General features: G+C 37.3%; 1 protein-coding gene across 1 annotated transcript; it reads left to right on the top strand.

Moving 5' to 3' along the window:
- Positions 1 to 451: 451 nt before the first annotated feature.
- Positions 452 to 25107, top strand: LRRC36 (leucine rich repeat containing 36). Its single transcript, XM_081119206.1, has 11 exons — positions 452 to 4182; positions 6434 to 6522; positions 9593 to 9720; positions 11301 to 11352; positions 14119 to 14559; positions 15209 to 15498; positions 17904 to 18069; positions 18989 to 19134; positions 19936 to 20059; positions 22744 to 22858; positions 24761 to 25107. The coding sequence occupies exons 1-11, from the start codon at positions 4058 to 4060 to the stop codon at positions 24984 to 24986; spliced, it is 1902 nt and encodes a 633-aa protein (XP_080975332.1). The 5' UTR covers positions 452 to 4057; the 3' UTR covers positions 24987 to 25107.
- Positions 25108 to 25442: the final 335 nt, after the last annotated feature.

A 25442-nucleotide genomic window follows, 5' to 3' on the forward strand; every position in this document is an offset into this window, starting at 1 on the left:
ACTCACTCCTCCGGGAAACCTCCGCCACCGAGATTCCCTCCGGGTTTAAACTGCGGCACTGGGTGTGGGTCCACAGCCGAGTCTTCCTGCTTTAGCCCTGATCCTCGTTCGTCTCTGCCCCTCCTACCCATCTGGATGCTTCTTCAGTTCCCTGGTTGTAGGGCTTCTGTTCAGCCAGATTTCAGGAGGTTCTGAGTGATGGTTGTTCTGTATTTTAGTTGTAATTTTGATGTGGTTGCAGGATGCGGTGGGTACCGTGGTTACCTACACCGCCATCTTGTTGCCCTATATTGCTGCTTTTAAAAGAAAGATCCAATCTTCTTATGATCCTTGGATGTAGGACCTTTCACAGATGGGATATGGGAAAAAGGAAGTCCTATTTTCACTGACTCTGCTGTTTATCCAAGCAGAGGTCATAATATATCTACTGATGATCTCTTTTCAGAATTGGTCGAGTCTCTTTCATTGCAGGGATCTTATGCTGGAAAAATCCATTCCATTGGTGATGCCTTCAGAAAATTTAAAAACCTCCGATCCTTAGACTTATCAAGAAATTTGATCACTAGCCTGAAGGTAAGTTCTATATTCTCTAATCAGCCAGTTCAGCCCAATTTATTTATTTATTTTTTGATGGGAAGAAATAAGAGTTAGATAATGTCAGCCGGGGAAATACTGGATCTTCCTTTTAAATGTTTCCAAACTAAATTTTATTATTCACTGTAAAGTTCTTTCAACTTTGTTCTATGTTTGAAATTTTTTATTATAAAATGTTGGGGAAAATCCCTTTATACTCAGGGAAAACTATATTAAACTATCACAACTTATAGCAATAGTACACATTTTAATGTGCGTACTATTATGAGGAGCTCTTATGAAAGTACAGATTCTTAGTCCCTTCTCCAAGAGAGATTTTGAGTTAATAGGTCTGATGTGGGCTCAGGACATACCCTAGGGGATTCTAATGGCATTGGTACATGGAACACACATGGAGAAACACTGTACTAAGTTGTTACTTTGAGTTTTTCTGAGAAGGAGGAGGAAATGGTGGTCTTGAAAACAAAAATTTACAGGTCAGGGGGCAATGCAGGAAAGTGGAGGGTGAGGGGGAGGCTTGAGCAAAGTGTGTGAAGATTACTAAACAGGCAAAAAGAGCTCTAAGGACATAAGCATGCACACACAGAGAACCCAAATGGTGTTTCTTCCACATGTTCCCATTTGCCTAGCTATGTACCTGTCTTGATAAACCCTTTCTTTGTAAGACTGAGGGAGGTGAAGGACTCTCAGATGCTATCTAGAATTAGTTCATGATCTCCTGGATTATTCTGCCAATTTTTCACTCCCTAGGGGATACTTGTTCAACAACATAAGCCAGACCCAATGTCAAGGTCTAAAACTAAGGGCCCTAAAAGAGGAAGTCCAAGGAAGATCAAATTTCCAACTAGGACTCTAAAAGCAGAAACTCCAAGTTGACCTAGGGTTTTAGACTATTTGGTAGCAGCCATTTATATTTGGCTCATCAGATTCAAAAAGTACTAGTTCGGAGTTGCTTAGGTCTTCTCTTTTCACATGTATTTTTTTCTTTTTCAGGCTAAAAAAATTGAGTGAACATTGCTGTAACTTGTTTCAATACTTTCTTTTTTCACTTCTGTAAAATGAACACAAAATCATTGTGAAGATTGATCAGATTAGCATGTGTAATCACATATATAAGACTCCTGGTATTTCATATGGGAGGCACTTAGTAAATGTTAGTTTTCTACATTTTTTTTGCACCTATGATTTATCTGCATATATTAATCTCTATGAACTCTGAATCTTTTTGCTTAGTTTTCCCAGGGGAGATATATTGTGTGATTATTCTAGCATAACTTTGGGGAGTATATGAATTCATGCCAACTAGGAAAAGTGAGAGGAGGTTAGAGGTCATTTCCTTGACTTTTACACTGAGAGACATTAAAAGAGTACTTGAGTTGGGGCATTAGATACATTTAAAGACAGTCCTAATAGTGTATTTCCCTGAGAGTTGGGCCAAAGGCACTGATAACTATTCTTACCACTGACCCTTTCACAATATAAAAGTTAATGGAATTGAAAAAGCCAGAAAGAAATGCACCGAAGTGTAAACAGGGTTCTATTTGGAAATGTTTTGTATATTCCTTTGAGTTTTCTAAATTTCCTGCAATGAGAAAAAGGTAATTTTAAAGTGAGAGAAGAATAAAAACATTATTCTATAAATACATGGTAGAAAATAATTTTACTTTTCTGAAATAACCCTCACCGACAGAGTTCCTTTTACATTAAGCATTTTTATTAGTAAAAGTATGTGGTTAAACATATATGTCCATGTTTTGAAGTATTGTCCTGAAATTTAGTGTTGGGAAAAAGCAGCTAACTAGCCAAATACATGAACATTAAACAATAATTTCTAGTAGTAGGTTTCAGCAAAGGAGGAAGATTGTGGCTTTTCCTGAGTCCCCCCTGCCCCCGTCCTGATTCTATTGTTGCCAGATAAATGGAGAGGTAGGGTTGCTAAATCCACAGGAAGAGAACGGAAGAAGGAAGAACTTGCTTGGTGGTGTCAGTAACTCTGGAAGGGGAAACAAGGACAAGAAGGGTTCCAGACTGGCCCAGGAGGGAAGATCTGGAGATAGCATTGTTTTACTTTTCCATATTCCATTGACCTCCTCCAGAACCATCTCTTTTGCCTACCTCCCTTTTTCTTGTAAATTGAGGTGTTTCTGGGGTCAGGGGTGTGGTTGTGGCAAAGGTGAGAGAAGTGCAAAGGTGACTTGGCCTGGCTACCACTGGGAAGGATTGGATTGGGAGAGTGATCCGGGAGCAAGAGAAGTGGAGAATTGACTGCAGCTATTTAAATGTCAGGTTTTGTAGAGGAGGAGATGTAGGAGAGCTGTGAATTACTTAATGTATAGAACACTGCCCGTGGGCTGCAGTATTCTTATTCTCAAGACACTAAATGGGAGTTTCAGCCCTGCTCTTTCTCATTGGTCACTCAGGTTACATGTTTAAGGATGGAAAGTAATAGATATATTTCCACCTTTATTTGTGAGATTCCTCATCCTTACCAATGCGCAGTTTCATAATGTGGTCTTTTCCTTGCAGGGCATCCAGTATTTATGTTCACTCCAAGACCTGAATTTATATTATAACAACATTCCTTCATTAGTGGAGGTGTCCCGCCTACAGCCTTTACCCTTCCTCAAAGAACTAGATTTGAGACTCAATCCTGTTGTCAGGAAAGATACAGATTATAGGCTCTTTGCTGTGTACACGCTACAGACTCTGGAGAAACTGGGTGAGACCCTCCTCCCATGTTCTTTGCCCCAGAATCTTACTTTAAACCAGCTGCCTCTTAACTTTTTGGATGTTGGCCCAGAGTGTGCACTGGCAGGATATATTTGTTTATTAGTCAATATTTATGCAACTCTTTTGTTGGCAGGATGTATAACAAGTCCTTTTATTGTTCATTGAATGACAGTCTATGATTTTATCAGTTACTTCCAGCTTTAGTTTTCTTCAGTTGATGTTTTCACCACTACTTCCTCCCCAACAAAAAGTTTCCAGGTTGAGATTTATTTTTCCAGGTGCCCCAACTTTGCAACTGTATTAGCAATAGAAAATGAATACAACTCTTTGGAAGGAAGAATAAATATTCCTTCAAATGAGCTAGTCTGTATTTCTTTAGAATCTTATTGTTGAGTATACATTTATTGATATAAAATTTGATTTCACATGTTCCTGGGCATGTTATTGTAGGGAACTAAGTCAAGTCTTTTAGGAATGGTGTAACTTTCACCTTTAATATTGGGCCATTTAGGCTGTTTGCTGCCCAGCTCTACTTTACTGCAGGGCTAGTTACACCTATATGGCAATTGTTGCTATGGTGTCTGTGTAGTCTCCCTGAGTTACTACTTGCTCCAGTGACAACATAATAGCATTATTTTATGACCTGTCTCTAACAAAAGATGAGACTGGTCTTTAGTTTTTACTCTGTGAATATGATTTTCTGACTCGCTACTGTTTATTCCACACAAAAAACATGCTCAGATCACGGTTTTTGCCTCCAGATGACCGAGCCGTACGAGAAAGTGAGAGAAAAGCTGCCAAGCTGCATTTTAGTCAGCTGGGCAACAGTGAAAATTTTCTTTTAGAGGTGGAAAAAAGGTAAGAAGATTCTTTACCCAAAAAAATTGTAGTTTGGTTCTGAACATAGAGAGTAGTGAATTCCTGTTTACCTTTCTTTATTTTCCAGCAGAAATCTCTTTTAAGTTGTAAGAATCCTCAGATCAGGAATAAAAGTATCTGTTCAACACATTGAGATGTATCTGGAATGAGAATCTGTCCTCGGTGGGAACATTTCTGCTTTCTTAAACTATTGGGTCTGCTTTGAATATAATTGTTGTAAATTCTCTGCAGTCATGTTCAATTATAGGCAGAGACTATGAGATAACTTATCCCCACAAATGCATACAGACCCTTTCTTGGTAGAGTTGTAATCATTACATGGCCTGTTCCTACTGAATTGGAGCATTGCGTTACCATGAACAGGGCTGTTGGAGATAAACCTGTTAAAGGACAATAAGGGAAGTGTTTCTCTACAAAACCAAAGGGAAACAGATCTTGAAGCTCTCTAAAGCATCTGAATTATGACATATAATATCATATATTATTACTCTTTGTTGCTAAAATGCTATAAAAACAAGGTACCATATCTTTTCCCCAAAACCCATGCTATTTTTAAGTGGCTTTACAATTTTTAAAAAATAGAAGTCAATCACAAACAATTTAAATAATACAGAAAACCACAGTGAGAAAAGTCAAAATCACCCCATATTCTGCTATCAGGGGTTAACTACTAGCAATGTTTGATCCTTCTGAACATCTGTGTACCTATAAATACCATGTAGAACATGTAGATGTATCTATTAGTATTTTTTAAAGATAAAACTAAGGCATGCATATGGCTGAAAATTTGGAAAGTACATAAAAGAACAAAATAGTAACTCATAATAATTCCACTAATCAGAAATATACATTAATTATAGTATGATAAATATCCTTTTAGTCTTAGGTATATGTGTATGTTTATAAATAATAATAATATATAATATATGTTATAAAATATATAGTAATAAAAATTAATAAAAATATATTTATTTTATAATAATTTGCTTCTTCTACATACCATTTTAAATTTGATATCATGAACATATCCAAACATTAAATATTCTTCCTCAGAATGAGATTTTTGTTTGCCTGTTTATTGCCTTTCCCCTCCACTAGAACATAAGCTCCATGAAAACAAGAACTTTGCTTGTCTTGTTTATGCAGTATCCCTAGTGCCTAGAACAGTGTCTGACACATACAAGGTGCTAAGAAATAATTTGTTGAATGATGAATGAATGAAGTCAGAGCCTCTTGGCCTGAGATCCTTTTCTTTTCAAGTGACTTTGCCTATCTCTGCTCTGAATCCATTATATGTTTCAAAATGTAACCCTCAGCATCCTTAGTTCCCTATTTTTAAAGTAAGGTTTATTGAGGTTAATTTATATAGAGTAAAATTCACCCTGGAGTAGAGAGAAACATAATGTTTCTTTAAAAATTATTTGTATATATGTATTTTATAAAGTAATTCCTATTTTAAATGCATTGGGGTACCCTGCTTACTATAGAAATATGGAGATGAATTCATGTATAACTGAACAAACTTTCTAGTAAGGCAAATAACTAATGCCATAATATTTATGTTTAGTTACCATATAATGATGGCAAAACCAGAGGTAAAATATACTCAGGTGCCCAGTATCACCTTACAAGCTCTCCAACCTTGGGTGAAAAAACATTTTAAGCCTTTCTGAGTCCCAGTTCCCCCAATCCATAAAATGGGGATAATAGATCATAGGAGAGCTTTTGTGACTAAATGGAATGGTGGGTGTAAAGTGCCTGGCTCATAGTCTAGGTTGTCTACTTACTATACTTATCAATTTAATGGTAATACATCAGTGAAGTGCAAACATTTACTGCCTTTCTTGTCTGTTTTTCTAATTAATGGGTGTAGTTATCTCCACTGTAATTCTTGGCAGCGGAACCTTCCTTTCTGTGTTTTTAGTTTTTGAATTCAAAAGAAAATGTCTTATTTCCTCAAAATCATTCAGATCTAAGTTTGTATCAAGAAAACAGAATGCCTAAGTTGTGAATTTTCTGGCTTTCATACTTTAAAGGCTGAGCTGTAAGTGTCCTTCTCGTTCCCAGTAAAAATATGACTTTAAAAAATGGCTTTAACTGAAATTTTTGTGAAATGAATATGTTCTAGAGCATTTAAAAATGTGATCACCACAAATTGTTGTTTTCTAAATAGATTTATTGGTGATCTCAGAAACCTTTTGAGTTTTAAATAAGTTATTCTATGTGGCAGCTCTAGGGAGAAGACAATGAAAAACTGTGTGACAGATGAGAGCTCTGCATCAAAAGTCAGTGCTGATGTCGAGAACAGGATTGAAACTGGTAAGTTTTCTCTCTCTAATCAGAAATAATTAAAACATTAGTTGCTTCAGCTTTTGTGGCCAATCTTGGGTAGAATGAAGAAAAAATAGTTGAAAAATAACATAGATTTGAAGCAAACACAAGATTTACTGGCTGTGTTTTTCCTCCTTTTCACTGCCAGAAGAGCCCTATTTATTGAGACCTAAGCCAGAACCATGAAAGCACAAGCTGTACTCAGAGTTTAATTTCATTCATATCACTTTACATCATTAGTACATCCTAAAAATTGCATTACCAGTCCCCATGGACTCCTTCGCATTGCTGAGGTGATTGATTCATTAGCCAGAGACTCATGACTCGTCTGCATCAATGCAGCTCACACCTTGATCCTTCTGGGCTTCTCCACCTTGAACCTTTGCAGCTGCAGAATCTCCTGTGTTTGTGCTGTATTCCTGGGGAGTGTAAGCATTGTTGGTAATCTAATATGATTAAAGTGGTTATGCCACATTAATGGTAGTATCACAGGCTAGGAGAAAGCTTTCCACTGGAGAAATTGCATGCAACAGACCCTTATGGATTAACCTGGCACTTATCAGATGACCTTTTACTTGAGAAAACTTTCTTCTATGTTGAGGAGTCTGTCCCTGTTTCTGAAGGATCTGTTGAAATATATATACATGTATATGAACTCTAAAAATCAATCCTGAAATTCCAGCAATAACTAGATTTTATAGTTTAGACATTAAGGGTTTCTTCGGTTTATAACATATAGTCTTTTATTTTCGTGATTTATCTGTCCATGTGGACACTTACTGACAAGTCATTTTTATAGTATTTCATGGTAAAACAAGCCATAGTGAGATATGATTTTTATTTTCCTTTCTTGGAAGTCTCAATGCATGTAGGTCATGGACCATGCATTTCTTTGTTTCATTTTAAATAGCATTTTTAATATTTCAGAATTGGTTAAATTATATTGTAATAATTTTGGAAAATATTGAAAAGCATGAAGAATAATATTTTAATCACTCATAAGCATTTTCCCTAAAGAGAATCCCAGTTAATTTGGTATACAGCCTTCCTGTCTTTTTTCTAGGTACAAACATTTATATATCCATTTCCAGAAAGACAAAGGTACATTGAAGCATAATTTGCCTTTTTGTATGAGCTGAATTAAATTTCACTTATGTTATATTGCATCATTACCACACACAAAGATTCACTCCATGAATTAAAATGTTTTAAAGTACACAATCTCTACTGAGAACAAACTGCTTTACTAGACACAGGGCCCATTTCTAACGGTTCTTAGAAGCTCCAGCTGTTGCCTGGGTTTTTAAAAAATAAAATTTCTTTTGCTATTTTGAAGCGTTAAAGAGCTTTCCTTCTACTGAAAATTGTATTTGCTAGATCCCTGGGGAGTTTTGCCTGTAAGCACTGTTGGTAATTCAATATGACTAATGTGGTTATGCCATGTTAATGGTTCTGCCATAGGCTAGGAGAAAATTTTTTGGAGAACAGTTCCCACTAGCTCAGTAGTTCAAAACAGTGCTTTTCCACCAACCATTTACAAAAGGCAGGGAAACTTCACTTTCTTGGATCCTTATCTTACTCTCCTAACCACGTAATCTTTGTCTCTTTCAAAGGTTCATCTTTCTTTCCCCATACCCTTAAAACAAGCATATCAAGACTATGTCTTTAGACTCTCTTATTTCTCTACTCTTTGCCCTTAATTGATCTCATCTATTTCCACAACTTGCTTTATTTCCTTCCTGTAGATCAGGGGTGGGGAACGTCTGTCCTGAGGGCCATATGTGGACCTCGAAATCATTTGGTCTGGCCCTGCCAAGGCAACTGTAGGTGGGACTCAAAATTCAATAAATCTAGGAGCTTTTTTCATAGCTATTTTTTAAGTTGATTATTTTTTATGGCCCTCAAATGATGTTATAAATATCCAAATGGCCCTTGGCAGAAAAAATGTTCTCCACTCCTTCTAGTTGATTCTTAAATATATTGGTCTAATCTTGACAGACTGTATCAGTTTCTAGAGTAGCCAGGAATAGAATATAGTTTTTTAGTTTTTTTGTTTGTTTTTACTTTTTACTTTTAAAATTGTTTCTCTAATCAAGGTAAAAAATACTGGGAGACCTAAGTGTTTAGCATTCTTCTCTATGAAATAGGTCCTGATTAGTCTTTCTCTTTTTTCTTTTTTTTCTTCTTAAGGACAGTTAACAGATTTTTTAAAATATTTTTATTGATTTTTAGAGAGAGAGGAAGGGAGAGGGAGAGAGAGAAACATGAATGTGAGAGTGAAGCATTGATCGGCTGCCTCCTGCAAGCCCCCTACCTGGGATTGAGCCCACAACCCTGGCATATGCCCTGACGAGGAATAGAACCAGCAATCTTTCGGTGCATGGAATCACGCCCAACCAACTGAGCCACATCAGCCAGGACCAGAGTTTTTGAAATATGTTTTTTAATTGATTTGAGAGAGAGAGGAAAGGAAAGGGAGAGAGAGAGAAACATCGATTGGCTGCCTCTTGCATGCCCCTACTGGGGATCCAGCCCCCAACCCTGGAATATGCCCTGACCAGGAATCAAATCTGCAACCTCTTGGTGCATGGGACAACAATCAACCAACTGAGCCACAATGGCCAGGGACAGTCTTTCTCTTTTTTTCAAATGAGGAAATCAAGGCAGAAAGAGGCTGGTTTGAAATGACGAATCATGGTAGACTGCTGATGAAAGCCCTCAGAGTTCCTTATTTATTCATTTAGGAAATGTGCATAACATTTGCCTTCTTCTTAATTTCTATTGAGCCCTTCATAATTTATAAAGCCATTTCATACCCATTATCTTGTTTTTACCTCAACCCTAAGAGATGGACAGGTTAGGTTTTATCATCACTGTTTTACAAGTGAGGTGAGAGATTCAGAGAGGTTAAGCAATTTGCCCAAGTATACATGGTTTCCAAGTAGTGTCACCAGAACTAGCTCTCAATCTTGTGACTCCCTTCCTAGTATCTTTCCACGGACATGTTGCCTTTGATGTCTGGTCAGTGCTCTATTGTATGCCTTTTCTTTTAACACAGACTCAAACAAAGGACTGTTTATTCCCTTCACCAACCGGGAAATAAAGGATTCCCTGACGGGCACTTCTGCAACCCAAGGCAACAGTATACCAGATCAGAAATTAGACACTTTCCCACTGGGGACACAGGTAATGTATTCACTTTCCTGTGGATATGTTGACTAGTCAGTGATTAATACTAGTAATTCAGTGGACTCTCAATTATTTCTGAAGATCTAATAGGAGTTATTTGATGAGGCACTTTAGACTCTTTAAAAGGAAAAGGCAGGACAGGATGCAAAGGGCCTTCTGAATTAATTTCAATCTCCCCTTTCCCTCTCCCATAATAACCTGTTATCAAATGTAGTATATTTATACATATAACTTTAGCACATTTTATGCCAGGTATTTTGGCCCTCAAACAGGGATGCAACTGTTATAATTTTGGGCTGGTTTTAAAATGTCTCCTCTCTACCCATTGTCTCCATCTCCTATTACCTTATTTTTACATTTTCTACCTCTGCCTTTTAATTACTGAATCTTGTATCTCAAGGCTGTCTTTCCCAAAGCTACCTCTTCATTGGAAAAAAACAAAACAAAGAAAGAAAAGAAAAGAGAATAGATGGCATAGAATTTGTGGGCAATGGTGAGGTAGAGATCATACAAGATGGAGGAAATTTTTTAAATAACTTTTTAATGAAAAATAAAAAAAATTGGTAGGAGAGAGATACAACCATTATATAAGACTTATTTTTGTAAGAGTGAATATAATGTAGAATTGACTTCTTTATACTCAACTTCTCCTTTTGTCTACATTTTTAAAATATATTATGAGCAATGAAATTGCTGAAAATAGCCAAAGGGGGTGTAAAAAGAAGCAAAGGTTCTTATTAACCCACAATCTGGGTAATCAGCGCTGTACTAGTAAAAAGTTAGTAATTTTTTTTAGTTTGAGTATATAACTTCATCTTATAAAAAGACAGATTAGCATTTAGTTGGTTTCATTGTTTTTGGAAATTCTACTTGGATGATATCTTAGTATTGATTTAAAGGAAATGGAGACAGTGAATACTCCAATCTACAGATAAAGTTAAATAGTTCTTTTTAGATTAAAAAACCCAACTTTTTTGAAATTACTTCTTGAAGTGAAAGAAAAAAGGAAATTGAATAGCTTGCTATGTATCCTTTTCATTTCAGAAACAGGAAGTGGAATTTCTTTCTCTGCATAACTACCAAAAATATACTAAATACTTTAAGATGAGTTTTGAAAAAGCAAATCCTAGATGGCTTCCTATTTTGTATCAAGCCTTGCTTAATTATGCCTCAGATTAATTTTCAGCCTATTAAAACTCCCAGTGGCTCCTGTGGTCAATACTCAACTTTACCAGAAGGTAAAATAAGTATGGGAGTTCTTCAAAAAGAAAAAAGTAAAAGTGAAAAGGGTGGCACCATCTAACTTCTATGTTATCTAAGCAGGAAAAGTATAGCATTTCACTGGTATGTCCTTTACCATCTAAGGATTTTTTTTTTGGTATTTTCAAGGAGTCTCCTTACCTACGCCAGAGCAACTCTGGAGACACTTTGTATTATGGCAGTTTTAAAATAGGCTTAAACTTGGTCCTTTGCTTGAAGGTCTGTTTACCTAACCTGCAAGGATGGTCTTGCTCACTAATAGGAAAGTATTCTGAATTCCTGGTTCACCTTCTTTTAAACTTTCAAACTTTTTTTAGATGCAGGAAGTGGCAAGAAGGGAGATGCCAAATGATAATCACCAGGAAGATGGTAAATATTTTGCTCGCTGAGTATTTTTTGCCACACTAATCAGAGAAATCTAGATGTGATGGGATTTGGGAGAAGATGGAGATGTCTCAGCCCTGGGGCCCTATGTGGTCAACTAACTCTTTTCTGCTTGTGTAAGGGGCTGCCCTGTAAGGCATTTTTGGTTGAAGAATGGATGGATATTCTTCCTTTGTTCTTGATTTTTTATATTGGTTGACTAGTCCTTGTTTCTTTTTCTTACCTTTCTTGCCATCTTTTGGATTTATTATGTTTTTATTCATCTGTTTTTTCCCCTCTACTAGTTTGTAAATTATCACTGTTTCTGTACTTTTAGTATTATTTCCAGAACTGCAGTATGTGTGCTTAACTTATACAATTTTAAAATTAATCAGTACCTTACCTCTTCTCTTGGATAATTCAAATACCTTAAAGTACTTTACTCCTTTTAATCACTCCTGATTTATGTATATTATTATGAATTTTAATTCTATTTTTAAAATCTACAAGATATTTTTTAAACAATGTTTAGTTAAATTTATCCACTTTGTTTGCTTTTCATTTCTTTTTTTATCTCGATTTCCCTTCTGAGACCATTTTCTTCTAGCTTATAGTACATCTTTTAGAATTTCCTTTAGTATGGGTCTACTGATGATGAACTCTTTAAGCTTTTGTTTATCTGAAAATGCCTCTATTTCATCATCATTATTAAAGGGTATTTTTGCTGGATATAAATTTCTAGGTTGGCAGAATATTGGTGGTATTCCACTATATTCTGTCTTATGTGGTTGCATTTGAGAAGTCATCTAGAAGTCTTTCATTCCTGCAAGGACAATCTGTCTTTTTTTCTCTGGCAGCTTTTAAGATTTTCCATTTGTCTTTGATTTTCTATAGTTTCAATATGTCATGTGGATTTCTTATTATCCTGTTTGGTATTTATTACACTTGAATCTGTGAATTGTGTCTTATTAGTTCTGGAAAATGTTTCAAATATTGTTTGTGTCCAATTTTTTCTTGCCTTTCTGGAACTCTTGATTAAATAAATATATGTCAGATTTTCACTTTGTCCTCTTTGTTTCTTATTCTCTCATATTTTTCATCATTTTTTTGTCTGGTTTGAATTCTGGATAATTCATTCTTACCTATCTTTGAGTTCACTAACATTCTCTTCAGCTGTGTCTAATCTGCTGTCTGCTGCATTCTTAATTTCAGTTGATTGATTTTTCAGTTCTATAAATTTGATTTGGTTCTTTTTCAGATATGCTGGGTCACTTTTTTATAAGCAGATAATTTTCAACTTATTTTATATGTCTTTAAATATAGTTGTGTAGGCTACATCTGTTCATTCCAATACCTGAAGTTTTTGTGTGTTTGTTATCTATTTTTTCCACTAATTCTTACCTGTGTTGTCTTATTTCCTTTTTTGTTTGTTTGTTTTGACTGTTTGTTGGCTATTATATTTGAAAAACTATATGTAGGAATGATTTAAAGTCTTGCATGAAAGTATCATTTTCAGATCAGATTTTTATTTGCTTCTACCAGGGGCCTGGGACACTATTAGTTTGGGATCATCTTAATCCAGGCTCAAAGCTTGAGGTTCCCTAGACTACCCAGATGATGCATACTTGGATTACTAGTCAGTACAAGGGCTGACTTAGTTCCAGTTTACCTTTACCCTGAAGGTTGTGTCCTGCTCAGGGTTGTGTGGGGGGGGGAGCAAGAATGTGGGGTGGTTTGCATACTCCTCACCATGGATGGATCCTAGATTTGGACTTCTATGCCTGCCTCCCTAAAACTCCTTAGGGTAAAAAGTGGCTTTAAGTGCTAAACTTACCTATATGAGTTCTTGCTGTTTCTTGGAGTTAGGCCTAGAAATTTCTCACCAGCTCAGTCTGAATTATCTAATCTTATTACTTGTTCTTAGATTCTTTATATTATGTAAAGATATTATTCTACATCCTTTCCCCCCCTGGATAGGCTGGCCCTGGGTAAAACACTGATATTCTTACAGGTCCTATAAAGCTACACTTGGTTCCACTTTTTAAAAGTTAATGTGACTAACTCATATATAGTATTTTTTTCTTTTCTAAGGAAGCACTTTAAGCATACACAGTTCTGAAAGCCCCAGAGAGCACAAAGACTTTTCTTTCTGTCTATTGCTCTACTTGCCCCACTCTGAGGCCTTTTGGAGATGACAGATACAGCTGTCTTGAGACAAATGCTTTATAACTGGGTTAGGAATTTCCATAGGTTTTGAACTCCCTGCCATTTAAATTGGCTTAGGATAGTGGTTCCCAGTGAGTGAACCTAGAACCTCTAACGGTGGGAGTGGGCTTAGCTTAATTTCGGGGAGTCTATGAAATGATAGACTTGCCAACTATTGTCTATAAACTGAATAAGTAAGATTACAACTATTGTCATGTAGAGGTGCATCAAATTTTTTAATATGAAAATAGTGTCTAGAAAACTCTGATGCTACAGTTTTAGGAGGAAATTCCTAAGGGATTAGGTTGACATGAAATTTATCTCAAGAGTGTTACAGATTCTTCACTGTTTACATAATGTCCAGCATGTTTATTTTGTTGTTGTTGTTGTTCCATATAAAAGTCCTTTCATCACTTTATACTACCATTTATCAAAATTAGAAACCATCTCTTCCTGAGGAAATTTTCTGGTAGACAGAGGTATGTCCAGTGTAGAGAGGTATCCTAACTGGGCCAAGAAGAGTTCTCATTGTATTTTGTTCCTTTTTTTTTTTTTGGTGGTGGTTAGAATTCCGACATTACTCGCCTCGCCAGTCCACAGTTCGATCCCCAGAGAAGATGGCTAGAGAAGGGTACCGAATATCTTTTGTGGACAATAAATCTTCAGGTTCTTCTCCAGAAAAGGACATGACACCAAAACCTGATGCTTATCAGCTTACCCATGATGCCTTATTGGGTAAACGCCTGGATGTGGGTGATTCTAGCCAGATTCATCCCTATCAGTTACCTTCAGATATTGGTCTGGAAAATTATGATAGTCATTATTCTCACACTCTATCCCTGCATGGAAGTCCTGGCAAAAGGCCTCAGAGAAGCAAGAACTACCGCGAATATAGCATAAAGCCTTCAAATAACGTGAAGGCTACCACATCCCATTCCTGTGGAGACTTGCTGACTCCTCTACCAAACCCTGACTCCAGCACCGGAAGGCTTTTGAAGCTTAGTTCAGGTAATAGCTTCCTGTCAGTTTACAAGAAAAATCCTTAGGTAGTCAAGAGGAGATGGAATCCTGTCCACCAGTGGAGAGGTTGGCCTTAGATGAAACACAGACAGTTCATCTATTATAACAAGAAGGAATTCAGAGAATTTATGCAAAAAAAACCCATAAATACATAGATTTACTGGTGGAATCACATAGATGTTTCCTTTGATTACCTCTGTTTTTCTTAGGGAAATAAAGAGATTAGTACCTGAGAGTGAGGAGGGAAGAGAAGGTGTTAGAAGTTTGAGGAGAAGAGAGAAGTGAAAATAGTCATCTCAGAGAAGAGTAAATTGACTAGAGTAATGTATTAGGATAGCCGGAGAGTACAAAGGTCCAATTAAGATAATAGCCATGTATTTAAAGTGAAGACAGTGAGAAGAGATGCATGTTGTTCTCTAGCCACTTCCCACTGCTCTGGTGTAGGCCTGGAGTATGTGGACAGTTGGAATTAACCAGAGTTGGAATTTTGTCAGGTGGAAGAAGAAGGGGTCCAGAGAGTTGGGGGTATATACTAGGGAGATTATGACCCTTGGCCTCTGGGTTGCGGGGTAAGGATGGAAGTGAGATAAGGGAGAGTTGAAGGGCAGGTTCATCTGCCAGCCTGTTTCCTTCACAGATCTGTATGCCACAACCCATTTCAACAGTGACCCTGCCCTGCTTGTCAATGTAGAGCAAAAATTATCCACCAGCCTCGGGGATTTAGCACCAGCACATGGTTCTTTTCCAAACCACTCTGCCCTGGGAGACTCTCTACGCACACTGCTATTGCCTACTGGAACTTCAGAAAACAGAGAGAGTTTGACCAAGAGGTCACTAAGCCCATCGAGGAGAGGATTCAAACGGAAGGACAATATCTTTGCCACACTGAATCCAAAGCATGGTTTCAGAGATGCAACAGGCAGCGAGGCAAGTGTTGGATTGTTTGTGCTTGTGAATGAAACACGCAGATGCAAGACCAGAATGAGGTTCTTTCTGGGGGGTGGTGGTGGTTCTACCAAGAGTGCTAGAAACTCAGGGGTTTTCAGAGGCCAGTGGTTGATAACTGCTGCCAGGCCAAAGCCTGTGATTCCTCTGCCCTTGGGAAAGTCATTCCCCTTCTGCCACATTTCTTCATTTGTGTCACAGGGAGAATCTACTTCCAGAGCATAAACATTGTGGGAAGTGCTTTGATAATAATAAATGGTGGGCAGAGTTTGCCACAGGAAGAAATGCAAAAGTTGCCTTGGACTCAGGGTTGGCTGAAGAGTGATCTCTGTAGCATTGTTGATCATGTTTATACATTTGCTTTTGCCACAAAAAAGCATTGCTTTTCTGTCTAGAAATTAAAATTATTCCAATTTGTTTCTCCAAAGTAGCAGCAAGCAGAAGATGAATTAGGTTGTCCAAGGTATTTTTAGCTGGGAATGGTTCAGAGATTGAACAAATCAAGAACCCATCCCCACATATACAATAGAATTAATTTTATAAAATTATAGTATGATACTGTTCTACAATGGGACTTTATTTTCGTTTAATAACTAAGTTTTGTCACTGTCTCTGCATACATATCCATAAAAAGAATGCCCTGTACTCTCATCTGTTTGAGTATTAATTTTTCTCCAGGCCCCACTTCCATCATGAAGCCTTTTTCTCTTTATTTAAAGGAACCTCAGCTCTCAGGGCCCTTTCTTTCCTGGAACCCATGATCCTTTGTCATATGAATCATTTGTTATTTAATCATTTACTGTCCTATAAGGAAGCAAGGAATTTGGTCAAAAGAACCATTTTTAGTCATTTATTTTTCAGTTGTGGGAAATCTTTTTGTACATTGGCATGGGTTTACAAGTTTGATATATTTTTTGACTCTAAATACTTTCTATTCAGTTTTCAGAACTTCAGAGGTGGCTATAATTTTTGTACACCAAAGAGGGCAGTCTTGTAATACTTTCTTGGCTTTTTGGTCCCTTTTTCTGATTTTTAGCCACTGGCTACCTATTTTTCCAGACAAGATCACTGTGTGTTAATGTATTTAGTGTGAAGGTACAGGAACACTTAGTATATTTGGGATGCTATATTAATAAAACATGTTCGCGGAAATTTTTTCACCTCTATTTCATATATATTGTTAAAATAGCAATATCTCAATGCACTTTTTCTGGACAATCTTAAAAACTCACATTTCTTTTTTTCTGTTAGATACTATTTTTCTTTATATGAAGAGCTGTAAAAGAGCTACTTGGATGTAAATATAAAAGAAATACACTGTTCAGTTTCTAGAAAGGTATAAATCAGAAAATTGCTAAAAAGAGCATTTAAGAAGTTATTAAAAATAATCCCATGATACATAAAATTAAACTGAACATGAATTTATGATTAGAAAACTTATTTTTGACCAACTGCCTTTAGAATCATGGGCAAATTATAAAAATTTATTTAAAAAAATCTTTGAACCATAATTTGCTGAAAATGAAAAGACTCATAAAAATTAACAAAATTATTCCAAATTTTGCCCTGGCCAATGTTGCTCAGTGGTTAGAGCATTGGCCTGTACACTGAAGGGCTGTGAGTTCGATTCCCAGTCAAGGGCATGTACCTGGGTTGAAGGCTCAATCCCTAGCCCTGATTGGGGTGCGGGCAGGAGGCAACCAATCAATGCCTCTCTCACATTGATGTTTCTCTTTCCCTTCCACTTTCTCTAAAAAACAATGGAAAAAATATCCTCTGGTGAGAATTAAAAAACTAATAAAATAAAATTCACAATTTCTTAAATTTTTCGCTTATATGTCTGCATATCTATTTACTCATGTCAGAATGAATAAAAACAATTGTGAAGTTTACTGGACAGATCTACCTATATATCTCTCTATAAGATTCTTACTGAATAAAACGTATCTTCAATACTGGGTCCAATAATGGCATTTAATATTTATTAATAACTAAATATAAGCTTATTATGAGTTATAATTTTTATTAAATTACTCCCCATTTTTGATATATAATAACTTTTTTAAATGTTCTGCAATTTGATCTTTCCGTATTACATAGCATAATATATTGAGCCATTGATGTGGATATCAAAACATTTTTTTTTTCTTCTGAAAATCTCTACAGAAAATTGATAGAAGATACTGTTACCTTTGATATTATCCTTGAATATGTTATTGTATTTGTCTTGGGCATAATTAATATTCTATTCAAATCTAAACTGAAAGGTGATATCATCTTATTATTTTTCTTATTTTTTTAATGTTAATATTTTAAATATCTGGATTCTTATTTCCCTTATTGTGTAAGAATGACAAATGGTTGGGATTTTTGTTTTTTCTCTTGAGCCTCTCTCTAGTGACCTGGGCAGTTTACATGGTTTACCAGGAAACCACAGTCCCCACGCCTCTGCCAGAACCTCCCATGTGGCCACTGTCCTCAGACAGCTCCTGGAGCTTGTGGATAAGCACTGGGCTGGCTCCGGCTCCCTCCTCCTTGACAAGAAGTTTCTGGGTGAGTGCTTTCTCAGTTCTAAGAGAAGGGCTCGAACCTTGCTTCTGCTCTACAAGGAAAACTGTTCTCGTGATCACTTAACAAAATTTAATAACACAGTAATGGAAAAGTCGTTTTCTTCCCATTTGTTTTATTTATCAGCACTCTTCCGTCATGTACCAATTATTTTGTTTCTCCTGAAACTTTTTTTTTTAAGGAGTAGTCTTTGGGTAATATGTAGAGTGATGAGGTTTGTAACATACAGTGTGGTCATGTTAATGGTTACAAAGGATTTCATGGTCCCTGGGAAAGTGGCAGTAATAAATACAGTAGAAATTGGGTTTGATCAGCAGAGTTCTGAGATGCCTGTTGAAATGCGATGATTTGAAAAACTCGAGTGACTAAATGACCTGGACTCTCTTTAGGGCTTCTTTTTTTTTTTTTGGAACTTGGGGAAAACTGGTTTTGCAAATGTTGCCCCCATGTGTTTATTTGTTGTTTAATGGAAGAATTCAAGGAGCTTTTGGTGGTGGAAAGAGTTTAAGTAAAAACTAGAAACTTTAGTTATTTGGGCTTAACTTTTTTTTTTTTTTTCCTAAAGGAACATGCAGGAGAAGAAATCTTTGCCCAATTACTTTCCTTCCCACACTGACCCTTTGCTCTCATTTGGTAGGAAATTATCCCCAGGAGCCACTCCTCAGTGACTAGAGAATAGCACAGAGACCCCACTTAGGAGGGTCTGCTGTTGTTTCTCCACAGAGGATGTGGGATATAATTTCTTATCCATAATGAAACACCTTTTACGGTCATTTACTAAATTCTTGTAAAAAGGAGATATTAGATTACCTTATTTGTCCTGCAGAGCTGGTAGTCATTGACTAGGAATTCTGTGCGTTAGCTTTTAAGATTGGCCTGTTTGCCCAACCTGAATTTTTGGCAGGTCCTGCCCGAGATTTGCTTCTGACTTTGGTAGTCCCTGCTCCTTCTCAGCAGTGGTGTCGCTCACACCCTGAAGATGCACCAAAAGCCTTCCGCAGGAGGGAGATGGAACTGAAGGAAGCTGGACAGGTGGTCCCCAATGACATGGTATGCCTCTTTCATCTCCCTCCTACTTTTCTTTTACTAGAAAAGGACAGAGCAGCAAGACTAGAGCAGTTCTGTACCATAAAGATCATCATCACCATGAACACCTAGATGTTCTTGAACCGAAATTCAAAAAAGTCATTCTGGGCAAATCAGAAACACAGAACTTGCCAGGACAGGGACAACTCAGAGGTTCTGCAGGGATGACCCCTTAATCCTAGCGAGGGCTAGGATTCTAAAAATTCTAAAGAAAGACTTGAAATGGAAAAAGAAGAAGAAGAAAAGACCCTAGAGTGAAAATGTTTAGGATCATGGCCTTGAAGGTCATGGTTTGATTCTGAGGAGGGAAGGTCATTTGTCTTTGGGATTGTCCTTCCTCCCCTTCTGATGGAGCAGAGAGCCCTGAGCCAGGGGCCAGTCCTAGAGCATCAGGCTGCTGCCTCTGGAAGAGGAAGAGAGACTTAGATCCTTACGCCTTTTTCCCCCTCTTCTTAACATTAAGGGGTTTTCAAACATCAGGTTCGGTTTCTAAAAATCTTAGGTAAATGATTCAGAATGCTGGCCACTTGTCAAAATGACTTCTTGTTCTGCAACAGTAGTGTACAAATCACTGGAAAAAATGCAACTCCATGCGATAAATTTGTTTGCTGCACTTGAGCTATGTTTACCAATGAATTGAAATTCTAGTGAGAAGAGAGATGCTGACCTCCATTCAGTTATCACTAAACAGAGGAAAGATTCTTTCCGTCACTTCTTAGAATTTCAGATTCTTAATGTGTTTGTATTTTGTTTATTGATCCAAAGGAAAGTTTGAAGCAAAAACTGGTCAGAGTGCTGGAGGAAAACCTCATTTTATCAGAAAAAATCCAGCAGTTGGAGGAAGGTGCTGTCACCTCAATTGTGAGTGGGCACCAGTCCCACACTTATGGTAAGTTTAGGAAAGCAACATGTCATGTGTCCCAAGATGATTGTTTGTTTATAGATGACTCAATTAATAAACTTCATTATCTAGAGCTCACATGGCTGCCTAAATGGAAACTATCATCTTGATTCAGAGAGTTGTATGTAGGTGGCTTGAGTTATCAGTTGAAGGTCTTTGTCATTATAAAGCAAGTACAAATGTTATTACTTTTCAGAATTACACTTGTGTGTATGTTTTCTGATTATAGCAGAAGATTGTGTTCTTTATAGAAAGTTTGAAAAATATAAGGAAGCCGGCCAGTGTGGCTCAGTGGTTGAGCATCGACCTATAATCCAGGAGATCTCCATTTGATTCCGGTCAGGGCACATGCCCGGGTTGCAGGCTCCATGCCCAGTAGGGGGTGTGCAGGAGGCAGCCAATCAATGACTCTCATCATTGATGTTTCTCTCTCTCTCTCCTTCTCCCTTCCTCTCTCTGAAATCAATAAATATATATTTTATATATATATATACACACACACACACACATATATATATATTTTGTTGTATATATATATTTTTTCCATATATATATATGGAAAACAAAATTACACTACCCAGCAATAACTACCATTAGTGTTTTGGTATATTTTCTTTCACCATACTCCTATACATATATTTTTAACTCAAAATTAAAATTTGTGTTTTGATTTTTTAAGAATAATTTACATACAACAAAATGAACACATTTAAGTTTGATGAGTTTTGACAAATATATACACTCATTTAATTCTATCCTAATAAAAATACAGAACATTTCTGTTACTCCAGAAAGTTCCCCCAGACCCTTGTGCAGTTTACCCCACTCTCTACCCTAGACAACTACCAATTTGATTCTACACCCTATTGTTAGTAATTTAATAGTATAGACACTTCCTATAATGTCACACAGGTATACCTTATTTATCTAGTCCTCTATATAGTTGTTTTTAATGTCAGCTATTATAAATAAAGCTGCCATTGTTTATAATATAAATAATTTTAAAGAGTTTCCAAACATTCAAAAGACCTGAAATGAAAGAAAAGACCCAAGAGTGAAAATGATTCTCTGAGATTGTCTTTCTTGCCTTCTGATGGAACTGAGAGTCCTAATATTTATACTACAATAAGTAATGTGCCTATTAATATCTACATACATAAATCTTTGTGTGCATTTCAGACTATTTTCCTAGGAGACAATCCTACCAGTAGTTAGTGGGTCAAAAGATGTGAACATTTTTGAAGCTTTTATTACGCATTGCCAAATCACTCTCAAAAAGGTTTTTCAATTTACCCTCATTTTAACAATGAGTGTATTTGAATGCCCTTTTCACTCTACCCTTGCCCACACTGGGTATTTTAAAAAATTTTTGCCACAGTTATAAGTGAAAAATAATATCTCATTAAAGTTTTGATTTGTACTACTTTATTATTAGCATAGTTTAGGCCAGAATTTTAGATAAAGTCTACTCTTGACTTTAACCCTCTAGCTCAATACCCCTAAGCAAACATTATGGGTATTTCATTTTATATGAGAAACTTGATTTGGAAGTCAGCACTGAATTTCCAGAGTTCAGTGTCATTACTGTCTGATTTTTTCAAACCTGAATAATCAAAGCATCTCCACTTACCTACTCTGAAAACAGGTCATTGTTTGTTCACTAGATACCTACTTTCAATCAGCCCTGAGGCCCAGTACTGGTTTTGGCTTACTGTGATAAATAAAGCTGCTGTAGCCCTGTTTTCCACCTTCTAGAATCTTGCTATTCAAAGTGGGATTCACAGATCAGCAATCTTGTTAGACATGTAGACTACTGGGCCTCACCTGAGACCTACTGAATCAGAGTCTGTTTTTTAACAAGATCCCCAGGTGATCTGTAAGCATATTAAAGTTTAAGAAGTATGTGGCTCAGCAGTTGAGCATGGACCTATGATCCAGGAGATTGCGGTTCGATTCCCGGTCAGGGCATATGCCCGGGATGTGGGCTTGATCCCCAGTGGGGGATGTGCAGGAGGCAGCTGATCAATGACTCCCTCATCATTGATATTTCTATCTCTCTCTCCCTCTCCCTTCCTCTCTCTGACATCAATAAAGACATTTTTAAAAAGTACAGTTCTAGAAGGCTTCCTTAGACCGGAGTTCCCCTGCTTTTACCTATGTCATTATTGCAGGCAGTAGTAACATATTTGGGGAACTATGTATGAGAGCCTCAGTTACAAATTCAGTTTCTGCAAGCACTCATTGAGTTACTACTATAAGCCTGACACAGTTCTGCATGTTTTCACATATTCCATAGAGAGTGAAGGACATACATTCATAAACCAAAATGGAGAATCCAAAGACCTAATATTTGTTGACTTCCTGTGCTAAACGAGGACAGGTGTTTCATTGACTCCTCATAATAGTGCTATGGGGCAAGGTTATTAGCTCTAGTGAATCTCAGAAAAATGAACTAACGTGATATTAAGTGGTGAATTTTAATTCAAATCTGTTTGTTGTTAAATCTCATATTCTTGCCACCATATCTGCTGTCTCTAAGGGAAGGGATGGTGAATGGAGTATGGAGGTGGGTACAGTGAGGGGGCCCCCAATTCTTCAAGGTGCCCTTAAGCTCTGCTCAAAGACCAGCTGCTTGGAATCCTGCTCACCCCTGGCTACTGTATTCTTTGTAGATGATCTTCTGCACAAAAACCAACAGCTGAACATGCAGGTGACTTGCCTAAACCAGGAGCTTGCCCAGCTGAAAAAGCTGGAGGAGACAGTGGCCCTTCTCCATGAAAGTCAGAGGTAGGAGTGGGTCTATCTAGCTAGCTTCTGGAAGCAGATGCTTACTTTATCTCCTTTGTTTTACTGGCAAGTTAATATCTATATACTATATATTAACTCCATGTTATATATAAACCACTTATATCTAGGCCCTTTAGCTCAAGGCTCAAAAGTACTGTTTTTCAGGACACACCAGGGACTAAAATGTCTTTGCTGGAATTGAAGGATTGTACCACCTCAGTAATAAGTAGTTTCTCTCTAGACCCAGCAGGACCCTTGTGTGAGTCGGCTACCTTTGCTTGGTCACTGTGTACCCCTAAAATCAGTCATCTAGCTCTTCTGGAAAATACCTGCCTTCTATCAGTCACAGAAAATATGTTGAGCCCTCAGAATAATAGAGAAAGTATCCAATGTGTATGTTTTCTTCAGAGGGGCTCAATAGCATCAGCCTCTTCAAAGAACAGTACCCTCAGGATGCATGCTAGACACATCAGAAGAGGCCTCAAGACTATTGGCACATTTAAAGAAACCCTGGGCATTTTGATTTGACAAATACATTTACTAGGACTTTCAATGAAATTTAAATATAAGAACCCCATCCCCAAATCTTCAGCCTCAAACTTCACTTCCTGATTTTCCTTGGAATTAGACCCAGATCCATTCTGGATGGCTTTTTAATTTTTAAAAACTTTTCATTATAATTATGTCAAACATATACAAAAGTTGAGCAAATAGCATAAAGTCATGGTTCTCAAACTCAGGTGTGCATCAGAATCACCTGAAAAACTTGTTGAAGCCAGGATTACCAGGCCCCACACCCAGAGTTTCTGATTCAGCAGGTGTGGGCTGGGAACTGAGAATTTGCATTTCTGATCAGATTCCAGGTGATGCTGTTTCAGCTGGTCTAGACCACACTTTGAGAACATTGGGGTATACCTGTTTAGTGATGTACAAATTGCTATACTTTAAAGTAACCTGAAATAATTTTTCTCTGTGCTGTTAAACCATCGATTCAATATACAGGTTCAATTTGTTTCAATTTGCTTTTGATTCATAGGGAATTTTTTATTATTTTGATTTAACCTTGTTTTATAATTATGTAAAACATTTACATGGTCCCAAAGTCAAATTTACTAAATGAGATAACTTCAGAGAAATCTAGCTTCCTTACTTGTCTCCTCTATCCTTTCCTTCCCTCCCACTAGCCTTCCATTGTAGGTGTGGGTGTGTATTTGTAGAGGGGCACTCTATTATATAAAAAGAGGTATAATGATACTTTAACATGTTATCTTAGCAATCAGTTCACAGTGGTGTATAGAGTTAGTTCCCATTCCTTTTTATAGTTGTATAGTACCCCATTGTGTGTTTAATTATTTCTCTATTGATGGACATTTACTTGACAGTATTTTGCTGTTACAAATAGTGCTACAATGAATAGCATTGTGCATGCATCTTTTTTCTTTTTTTTTCTTTTTCCAGTCTTTGATGGCTTTTAACATTACATGGTAATACAGAGTCCAAGAGTACAGCCAACTAGCACCACTAGCTAACTGCGGAGGTGGGGTAGATTAGAAGAAGTAGAAGTTAAGATTTGGAGATAGACACTGGAGGCCTGGTCAGGTGCCAGTCTCCCAGTGCTTCTGCTTACCTCATCATGAAAGTGCTTTGGAAAGGAAGGAACAATCACTGTTTAAAACGCGAGCTATGCTACTGCTACAGTCGGTCTGGAACACAAACAGAACTGTAGTGAAGAAAGAAACTGTCAGCCTGCTTTTAAAATACCCACTCGTAAATTGGACAGTTCTTTCTATTTAAAGATGTTACTTTTTATATTTTACATTTGTCCTTAGCAAACATTTCCGGTGAGAATGACATCTACTTTGCTTTTATGATTTCATAACCGCCTTTTCCCCCGTGCCTCAGATCCCTGGTGGTAACTAATGAGTATCTGCTGCAGCAGCTGAATAAAGAGCAGAAAGGTTATTCCGGGAAAGCACTTCTGCCTCCTGAGAAGAGTCATCATTTAGGGAGAGCATCACCCTTTGGGAAAAGCACGCGGTCTTCCTCCCCACCAGTGGCACATGACACGGGTCAGTATCTAATACAGAGTGTCTCAAACTCTGTCCCAGAGCCTAGTTTATGGAGCTAGCTAGCGCTGAACACCTCCGCAGCTTCCCTCTCCGCCTTGGGGGCTCTCAGTGTCATTGCCGCCAGTATGGTGGTATTTACCCACAAGATTAAGAAAAAAAATCTTATTCTGATTACATTATATTGGTCCTTCTCTTTATTTCTCTTCTTATCTCATCCCATCAAGTCACTCTTTCCTTCTGCCCACAGAAATAGTTGGCAGGAAGTCTAAGCATCATATCACATAGAAACATTTGGCTGAAAATGTGAAAAAGGAAAAAACACTAGACATTTTTCCCAAGTGTCACTTGGAATTGTGTGGTAGGACATTTAAAAAGAACATCCAAGCCCTGACCAGTGTCGCTAAGTAGTTAGAGCATCAGCCTGCGCACCAAAGGGTCACAGGTTCAATTCCTAGTCAAGGGCATGCACCTGGGTTGTAGGCTCACTCCCTGCCCCGTCCAGGCATGTGTGGGAG

This window comes from Miniopterus schreibersii (assembly GCF_964146895.1).
Source record: "Miniopterus schreibersii genome assembly, chromosome: 18".
In the NCBI taxonomy this organism is placed as follows: domain Eukaryota; kingdom Metazoa; phylum Chordata; class Mammalia; order Chiroptera; family Miniopteridae; genus Miniopterus; species Miniopterus schreibersii.

Coding starts and splice junctions, on each gene's coding strand:
- LRRC36 (XM_081119206.1), top strand. CDS start 4,058: ATGCTCAGATCACGGTTTTTGCCTCCAGATGACCGAGCCGTACGAGAA. Junction 6,523..9,592: donor CGAGAACAGGATTGAAACTG/GTAAGTTTTCTC, acceptor CTTTTAACACAG/ACTCAAACAAAGGACTGTTT. Junction 14,560..15,208: donor GCTTTTGAAGCTTAGTTCAG/GTAATAGCTTCC, acceptor TTTCCTTCACAG/ATCTGTATGCCACAACCCAT.